Source organism: Ostrinia furnacalis, unplaced genomic scaffold, assembly GCF_004193835.3.
Source record: "Ostrinia furnacalis isolate ACB-3 unplaced genomic scaffold, ASM419383v2 OfSCF7365, whole genome shotgun sequence".
NCBI classification, from domain to species: Eukaryota; Metazoa; Arthropoda; class Insecta; order Lepidoptera; family Crambidae; genus Ostrinia; species Ostrinia furnacalis.
Genome location: NW_021137604.1, coordinates 422,847 through 433,094, shown reverse-complemented (window position 1 = coordinate 433,094; position 10,248 = coordinate 422,847). Strand labels below are relative to the sequence as shown.

At 36.3% G+C, this 10,248-nt stretch overlaps 1 protein-coding gene across 1 annotated transcript; it reads left to right on the top strand.

Annotated features, from left to right (window-relative positions):
* Positions 1-1,137: 1,137 nt before the first annotated feature.
* LOC114364213 (retinol-binding protein pinta) lies at positions 1,138-9,442 on the top strand. Its single transcript, XM_028320234.1, has 5 exons — positions 1,138-1,354; positions 7,444-7,603; positions 7,893-8,073; positions 8,165-8,356; positions 8,637-9,442. Exons 1-5 carry the CDS (start codon positions 1,207-1,209, stop codon positions 8,877-8,879), a joined length of 924 nt encoding a protein of 307 aa, XP_028176035.1. The 5' UTR covers positions 1,138-1,206; the 3' UTR covers positions 8,880-9,442.
* Positions 9,443-10,248: the final 806 nt, after the last annotated feature.

Here is a 10,248-nt window from a genome sequence, read left to right as displayed (position 1 = left end):
CCAAGGCATTGCTTTTATAAACCTACTTAAATAAACTTAAATAATCACAAAATACTGTTAAGTCCATCCTAAAAAGTTGATTTACAGCCGATTGCTAATACATTCGTCTTTAAATACGAAGTTGTTCAGTTTATAAAGTGCAGTGCACACTTTTATTCAACGTGTCTCTCTTAAAAAAATAACTACAATAAAAATGTTTTGGTCAGAATGCAAGAAGATTATTTTCAACATTCTTTAATGAGTAAGTTTTATTATATTATCTGTGGTTTTATTATCCAAAATAACTAGCTAAGTGCGTTTCCGTGGACCTTGCGTGGCTCATGTTCCGGTATCTTACAAATTAATGTATTTCATTGGGCTAGCTTAGTCCTTCGTTTGTTCGTTTGTTTCAGCCAAATGACGTCCACTGCTGGACAAAGGCCTCCCCCAAGGATTTCCATAAGTACCTGCGCTGCCCGCATCCAAGCTCTTCCCGCGACCGACACGATCGTCGGTACACCTAGTGGGAAGCCTGCCCACGCTAGGTCTTCCGGCCCATAAGCGTAGTCCATAATAAACTGTTTTTAAATTATTGACAAGAAAGCATTGCGCATTTATTACAAAGGTATTATTAATTTTGTTGGGTGCTAAACTGCTAACACATGTCACATATTTTAGCATGCCCCATGATCTTCTACGTGACTCTACAAAGGTTAACTAGTATTACAATTTATCGTCTCTATTATAATAATAATCACTTAAAAGTGATACATAAAACATAACACAAAGTTAGTATACCTACCTAGACGAAAAAAAAAATAATATTAATGTAGATAGAGCGAATAAATTATAAAAAAGCAAGTTTAAATTTATTTTTTTGTTTTTAAGAACCTATTTTTAAAATGACGCTGAACGTGGCCAGAAACTTTTCAAAACGGTCTATTTCCAAGATTACCTTGGTGATCAAAGTGGACGACACCATTGTCGCTCGGAGTCCAATTGACCTTCAAAATCTAGTTTCCTTAGATCTGAAATTAGACAACTTTTATTGCTTTAATTAATTTAAAAACCTAGCTCAAAGTGACACCTGTATGAACGCGGCTTTAATCGTCCTTACCTTTTCTAATCGAGGCTTGTTTATAAAGCTGTCGTTCGCGAAACGCTCGCAGTTTTGACCTGCGTCAGAGCGCGTGCGCATTCGCTAGTTTGCTCAGTTTCAGTGCAGTGATGGCGTTTCTCGAAGGACCGTCGTTGAAGCAGGCGGAGGTGATCAAGCAGGAGCTTGGGGAAGGGCCCGGGGACCTGGAGAGAGGGGTCCGGGACCTGCGAAGCATGCTCGCCGCCTCGCCCTACTTGCCCGAGCCAGACAGCGTAGGTAGGCAATACTCATTTAATTTTAATAAGGTCAAACAAATTGATTAGGTCGCGAAATTTTTCTTTGCTGTATAAATCAATACTGCAAGTGACGTTACGTGATTAATTTCTACAAGTAAAAAACTGATAACATGTTTTACACGACACGCATGTACACGAGGCATTCTCAATAATCTCACCCAGTCAACCAATGGGCGAATTAATTCTACATATTTTTGGCAGTCGGCTTTTAAACTCTACGCACAATTCAATTGTACAAGTAATCGTACATTTTTACGACTTTATAAAACAAAACCTCATTTAAAAATCCCTAATTAAAATCTCTATTAAGTAGATGTCGCGATCCTTATATGTATTGTTATAATTAAAAGGAATTTATTTATTTATTTATGGCACTTTTATAATCAGCAGTGTGTATTGTTGTTTTACTTAATATATTAATAAATAAATAGGAATAGGTAGATTAAGCTAATCAGACAGACTGATTTAAATACATAATTACCATAATGAATGACTACGCATAAATATCTTGCAGGTTTTCTTGTGTATTGTAAACAACAAAAATAGTTTTCTGTGACGTCGAATCGCTATGAATAAACGAATTTGCAAGTTGTGATAAATATACATATTTTATTTATTGCAGAATAAGTTAATGGTCTTTTAACAAATTTTTTTTTTGATCGTGTAGCCTTGATTGATAATACCTACCCTACCTCAGCAATCTCAGCATCGTAGAATTCGTAGAGCTTTAGAAAGATATTATAACATAATAACCAGTCATAGTTGTATAACTAGTCCTCTTTTTCACCAATTAGGCCCAAAACAGACGGTGAAACGCAACTCCAACGAAACTGCAACTCCTAGTTACTTTTCAGTTGCATCTAAGTTTCTGCCATAGCGTCCGTTGAGAGACCACACATGACGCGACCAGTTTGAAACTTTCAGTTTCAGTTTCATTCATCAGAATCATCAGGAAGTTGCAGTTTCGTTGCAGTTGCGTTTCACTGTCTGTTCTGGGTTAATTACTAAATTAAAGTGTTCAATATTATTAACATTTTACTTGTAAATGTCTCTCAAAATTATAAACACGTTCCCAAGATTAACATAATTATATAAGGCTTTGTTTAAAAAAATGGGCTCCTTTTTCCTTAACACTAAATTCAAACATCGGTCGATAAAATTAGTTTAATGTCGGTGCCAGACAAACAAAAAACAACAGATGAACAGCAAATGAATAAATTATTTATCAATAGCTCTTAGATGGAATTTTTTAAAGTTCACATTATGGTTATGAACTTATTCTAATTGTCCTCCTTGTGGAAACCAATAATGTGTAATCCTTTATGGAAACCAATTTGCAAGTATGAATGAACTAAGTAATAAAAGCCATTCTAAAGAAACGCAACCCTCGACTCTACGGGAACTCTGACTCAATGCAAATTATTAATATTAGTGTAAATGTCTGACTAATTAATGACCATACAATTTTAGTGTCACACGTTAACTATAATGTTACCATAACTACAACATCACTTGGCTAGAGGGCCTTCGCCTCATTTTGCATCTTTACAGTGCGTGCAGGCATTGGCTAACAATCATCTATCACCATTACCAACCAATTTAATTAAATTGATAAACATAGTATAATTTTCTTAATATTAATACCAATATCATACGTTTGATCTTATTTTTTTAAACTAGCAATAATGAGGTACTAGTTCAATACATTAACCCTTACAAAACATTACGTGACCAACAACAAAATTAGTTTGTGTTGCATGTAGGTCAACTTCTCTATGTCCTTTCTTCTATTTTGATTTGATTTGTAATGGTGTTTTTCAGCAATACTATTTATTTATTTCAAACTTACATGCACATAGAACAGTGTACATAAGGCGAACTTAATGCCTTTCCGTATTTTCCTCCAGTCAACCTTAGGGCCAAACTGAGAATAAAGTAGGCGGTATCAAATTGATATGAATTTAGATAAAATAAGATTCATACAAAAATGTGTGGGAGAGCCTCTCTGCGATTTATTTGCCCTTTGATTTTGGTTTGTTGTTTCTATGAGCCTCAATTAAGACACCCTTTAAAGTGTAGTAATAATTAAATAGTTTTGTGTACCCAATTGAACCGATAAAATTCAAATTATGCATGTTTGCTTTAAAATCAGTAATTATCCGGTCAGTCCACTGTTTTAATGGCATCACACGGTAGGTATAATATTGCTACACAAATAAGAAAAAGTCCCGATCTAAAACAAAAAGATAAACAATCAAAGAGCTAATAATCCTAATATTGGCTTTTTGTATGGATGTAGTCTAGGCTAGGAGGATTTGCATACCTAATTTTATTCATGCTTGGTTGCAAATCGCGTCCTGTCCTGAAATAACAGGGAAGCTCACTAAGTATGTGATTAAACTAATTTTCGATTTTAGTAAGCTTATTTATTTGGTCTCTTTGTTAATAATAAGTCTTTACTGTAGGTAGGTAGGTATACTGGCATCGGAAGTAACTTAACTGCCTGTTTATCATAAACGGGAAGTGCAAAGAGGAAACAAGAAACCAGTTACAAATTATGACATCGCAGAATTAGCCTACGGTAATGTCACTAAATTGTAACATTTTATTTAGGGATCCGTACCATGTTCAATACCTTTTAAAAATGTTTGGTATTGACTGGCAATTTTTATGTATGAGTATTTTTTCATATTAAAAAATTTACATGTATAATAAAAACATTTGTAATCTTTAAAAATCAAAATTACTTATGCGAAAAACTGCTAATGTTTATGAACCACGCGGCCGCGTGTGTAGGCGCGCGCGCGTCAGCCGAACACGGGAGATCAAAGATCTCTAAAAAGATGCAATGCAAGACTACTTACGTATACAAAACGATATAATAAACACTCATACAATAACTCGTACATTAACTTGTTGTAAGTATTTGACCATTACCGAGGCAAATAACGCAAGTTCAATGTGAAGGCTCCGCTTGATTTACTGTATTGTAATTCAGTGGAACAGTAGCTAACAACTCACACGTCACAAAACTCACAAATTCCTTACACGGACATGCTAACTTGCAGGGCAATATTTGTTTAAAAGAGACGTTAATACCCATCTCTAATAAGTAAACTCACAGACATGTGCTAAATGAAACTCGCTAATGTGATGATCGAATTTCCACCATGTTACGTGCAAAAATAGTGCGTCCACCAAGCAAACTTGAACGCGTAGTCTAAAAAAACCCATGTAACAATAAAACTAAAATTGATTTCATTTCATTTTGCTCAATTTCTGACTTTAGAAACTTGCTGACAATTTTTATTATAATTTTTATTAAGGCAATTTAGACAAACCTTTGCTCCTGGTTTTCTAATATCCGACTGTAGTACTGTAATAGCACAGATGCCTAATTTATGACACTTAAAGCATAATTTTGTGCTTTTAAGTCACTTTTTAATTTAATGTACCTACTTAAATTAACTAATTTTCCGGCTAATCAACGTCTCGAGCCTGCAGCTGCAGCCACGGAGTCAGTTGCGATACAATTTCCATTCCGCTCCTGTTTTCTTGCATCACCGCCTGTGCCAATCTTGCATTTTAGTGATTTCGAGCACGACCGCAAGTTTAAATTCACAGCAAACAACACTTTCGCAAAACGCACTCTTTGTGGTCGATCAATTAAGTCATTAAAATTAGTTATTCTGGGGAGCTTCATCACAAAAGCATCACCTCATCAACATTCAGATGAAGAGAGGGTGTATTTTGTGGCCTTCTGAAGGTCTGTATGTAAGCAATGGTGTTTTGAAAATACTCTTTGTGGTCCGAGTGAGTGTGTCAGAAAACTCAGAAAGTACTTAACCAACCCAAATTAGGTATGCAATGACCTGAGTAGCCTTCACCTTTGTCTATTGTTTAATTTTAATTTAGCAGGCAGGAGTGTCATAGTAGATCGCATTATGCGTCTGGTGCTCGTTTTGTTTAAATGGCGATTACTGTTAGGAGTTCTATTTGGATTATCTAATTTACTTAACTAATAGCATAACAATGAACAATCATCTCACTGGTGGATCTAGTCCCATTGCACCTTCAGCTTCCTAGTAAACAGTCTAATGTAGCCTAGCCAGTCGAATGTGTGCAAACCGGCAATGAAACCGGTCTGCTTACTCAACAACCACCAGGACATAATCTTTTACCTATCACATAATTCAGCAGTTATGTTGGTAACAGGTGGAGTCCGTGGTACCAGTTTGGTGACCTTTGATTTGATATGATACGTGATGCGGTGACGTTCCTTTCGGCCTGGACTGGAATTGATGAAGCGCCGCGGCGAATTTTCCGCGTGTGTAGAAACAGGTCTCATTTTGCGAATATTTTGAATGTTATTAAAAACTGGTAAAGTGCGAATTGGAATTTATCACAGAGGGTTCCGTATTCTCCAAAACATTGAATTGATACTTTTTAGAAAGCTGATTATTTTGTGATCATATTGAAAAAAGCGCTTGGGCAAAACTTTCATTAATGTCAACTTTTTTTTCTTTTTTTTCAATTTTTTTACTGGACAAATTCATTTTTTGCTTATAATCTAGTATTAATGAATAATATTAGATTTCATATAAATTTATGAAATTAGGACTTGCTTCACGTCACTGCTCTACATATTATCATTGAAATGCTAAAGGTAAAACGCAGTGGCCGTTGTCTTGTCAGTAACGTGGAAGTTTTCACACAAAGAACAGACATCAAATTGGCATAATAGAACACTTTGTATNGATGGTGGAGATACATGAGAAAATCATTGGTCTTTGCCAATCATGTAATTTGGGCTTTGTGGCAGGTTGTGGCGAGCTTAAACGCTTTGTTTAAAATCTCAATTGAAACTTTTATCTGATTCCGATATTACGAGATTCCGAGATTCCGATATTCATGCCCTAGTTCCGAATTAGGCATCCTCTGCATTAATCAAAGCCTTTTCCTACTGTCGAGCCCCCAGCGGTATTGTTTGTAGACAAAGCAATTTCAATGCAGCCACAGTGGTGACAAGTTCAGTAATGTATGTTTACGCACGTACGTAATTCTAATTGCTGTGCTGTACGGTTGTGCTGAGGGATTACCGCACTCTACCTTGACCAAGATACTATAAATGGACAGTTCTGTGACTGTTAACTTCTATAGCATTTAAACAAATGTTGCCTACTTTATCCAAAGTTTACTTATATTTTAAAAAAATTAGGTTTCGGGACACTAACACAAAATAGAAAGGTATAGTAGAACTACTCAATTTTGGGTTATTTTGAGTTGCACCACCTTTTAACTGGGTGTGCGAAGTACTGTTTCTTTTGCTGAAATACGTGATGTACCTATAGGTATTTCAGCAAAAGAAAACAAAGACAAGTCTTAATTGATACTTTATCATTAAGAAATGAATCAAACGGTAAAACCTTGCAAAGTCATTCGTACTACAGTATGAAGGTTGCTAAATTATTCCTTTGTTTACAAGTTTTACAACTAGAAAGAACAGTAATTTTTCCTATAATACCTACTAGTCTATCAAACTTTTGTGTATTTTCCGCCATTGTTCACAATCTACTTGGTTAGATAATGATGTGACACTTGCGTCGCGTGATCGATAGAGGCGGGTGAAAAGTTGTCGATAGTTTCCTATGAATTTAATTAACCAATCTCACATGTTTACATTGGAAGTTCCAGTACAAGTCGTAGGTACGATACTGTAATTATTGGACTAAATTATGTAATTAAACGTACAACCAGCTGCCTTGTCTCACGCGCATCGACGTTCTCGATCGTTCACTCGCTGTAACAGTTTAATTATTTGTTATGTTAATTACGTAACAATTGACGTCACGTACATGTTAGTATATTGTTTAACTTGATATCCAACATAAGCCATAATATTATCATAAACAAGAATTCCTATTAATATCTACTAAATTAAAATTATCTCCATTAATCAATAGAGACGTAACGCAGAATGATATTTATTATATTGTTCCGAGAGAATTAAAGTGATTTTGCTTAATCACGATTGACTGTAAAATAAAAAGTATCACTTGTTATTTTCAGAAAAACAAGTTCTCGAGATGTTCGTCCGAGGATGCCGCATGGATTTGGAACGAGCAAGGAACAAATTGAAAGCCTTCTTCCTCTCCCGGTCGCGCTTCCGAGATCTCTACGAATACACCTCCCTTAGCGTTCCTCCACTCAACGAGGTCTGCAAATTCATGTGAGTACCTCTACCTACCAATTAATTGGTTACTTTTGAGTTGCTTCCATTCGGGAATTAATGGAGGGCCAGTTTAGGTTCCGGTTATTTAATCCCATAAACAGTTTAGTATTTCAGTGGGTCTAGACAAAGTGCAAATTATAATCGCAAACCAGTCGAAAAGTGGTCGAAAAGCCCCTTTTTTGTATGAAGTTTTGACGGATTCGATTTTCGATTCGATCAAAAAGTGCGTTTTGTCTAGGGGGGCAGGTTACTTAACTAATTAATAATCTGCAATAATTTTTTTCAGAGATGTAGTCCCGTTACCAAAGTTGACTGATGAGGGCTATCGTATAACGATCGCACGAGTTCGTCCTGGGTATTCGGATAGCTCAGCTGACATCACAGACGCCACTAGAGCAGTTCTACTCGTCAGTGACGTGCGAATGCATGATGAAACGATGATTGCTGGTGACGTCTTCATTTGGGAGGTGAGTTTTCCTATTTTAATTAGCTTAACCACAGAGTAAATAACTAAGGTGAAACCTAGTTTAGTTCTAAAATTGGTTAAATGTTATTTAGGTATCAAACGTTCGCGCGTCTCTCGCGGCAAAGGTGATGGCAGCAGCAAGCGCAGTGCGGCGGAGTATCTACCTGGCACAAGCGGCGTATCCTCAGCGGATGAAGAGGATCCACGTGGTGGGAGCGCGCCCTTTCCTTGCTTCCTCACTTCAGCTGATGCGCTCCTGTGTCAACGAGAAGGTCCGACGACGGGTAAGTGATGCAATCACGTTTACTTAAAAAATTGCGATTTGCGAGTCAATACCCAGCTGCACATTGTTTCTATATATTTATTTTGATGACTCAAGAGTCAACAAAGAAATACTAACGCATGTTAATTAATCATTCATTAAACTGGAATTCTCTTGTTTTCATTAAACACACGATCTTAAGATTCTTATCTCACCTGATATTAGTCCGATATCGTATTATTGTAATTTAGTTTACTTAAATAAGTAGGTATGCTAATAAATTGCTATTTAAATTGTTACAGTACTACATCCATTCTAAAGTCGAAGAGCTCTTGGAACACATTCCAGCCAGGGTACTGCCTGAGGAATGGGGTGGCCAGGAAGAATCCATCGACGCGTTAGCTCGGCGGTGGAGAAACCGAGTGGACGACCTCAGTGATTACGTGAAAAACCTGAAAGATTTAAGCAATACGACTCCAGCGCCTATTATGGACAACGATATGTACGGCACAGTTGGTGCGTTCAGAAAACTCGATATCGATTAACCAAAACCGTACCCGGACATCACTGGTCGCGTTACACCCGCCAGCCGGGCTAGGATGCACGCCGTGATAAAATCTTATCGACGATTTTAGACGGCAAATGTATGGGCCTATCGCGTAAAATCGATAAAACGGCGTGATAAAAGCTTATCACGGCGCGCATCCTAGGCCTACAGGAGAGTACCTTAGGAGATTTTGTACTATATCAGAAAGAAGAGTTGATACTTGCCGGTTTTATTGTTGGTAAGGAGCATTATAGGATTTGAGTTCTTCGCACAAACCAAAGAATGTGCAAAAATGCTCAAAAACAGCAATAACTTACAACTGAGAGAAAGCCATTTTTGAGCTTAACGTCTTATTATATTATTATCATTCTATTTTTAAGAAATAGCGTTATTATAGTATTTAAATCACTACTTGCCTAATTAAGTTTAGGTAGGTAGGTAGGGTAATTTGTATTGTGATACTGTTTTTGATAGGATATTAATTTTGTTGTAAAATTGTTTGGTCATATGCGTGTATCGACTGTGTGTGTACGTACACCTATTGTTAAATAAATAATTTACTATGGTAAAAATATATCTTGTGTTTCTCTTTTAAACTATATTTTTCAAGCTTACTATAGGTACCCATACCTTAAAGCCATCTCAATCAATGCATTTTGTCGCTAATAGTGAATGTCATTTTAGTAGCTAAATGACCTTACATTACTTCCGTTTAAGTTCCGCTATCGCTGGAAGTTGCAAACTAGTTAATAAAAAAACTCAAAATTTACATCACACAAAGGAATGTAAGGTCGCCAGGTGGTTGACCAGGTGCTAACTTCACAGTAAGTACCTAACAAAACAAGAAGTAGGTAAGTTAGCTTATGATGAATAAGTAGGTATGACCTACTCGTAGGATCGAAATTCGTTAGAATTTCTATAGAAACCAAGAAAGTGTTGGATGGAATCTGGGACATTAGTGCCTAATTGATTTTAGAAAATAAATATGAACAGAAATATAGCGGATTAAACTTTGTGCGACTATAACTTCTCTATCGAGTTTTGTTTGGTAAACAAATAAACTTCCTAATAGGGACTCCACACGCGCGAAGACGCGGTCAAAAGCTACTTGTTACAAATTACAATAAAGTACGAGTAGAGCCTCAAAAAGAAAGAAACCAAGAAAAATAACTTGAGAAAAAAACGGTCAAGTGCGAGTTTGACTGAAGCACCTAAGGTTCCTGTATTGCTTTTTGCCAAATTTAATCATGAATCACAAAATAATTATGCGGCAATTTAAAGAAGCTTATCTCAATTTCAATCTATTTTATTAGGTAGATATTGTAGACCAGAATATTTGATTAATTTCACCTTCTAATAACTCCGCA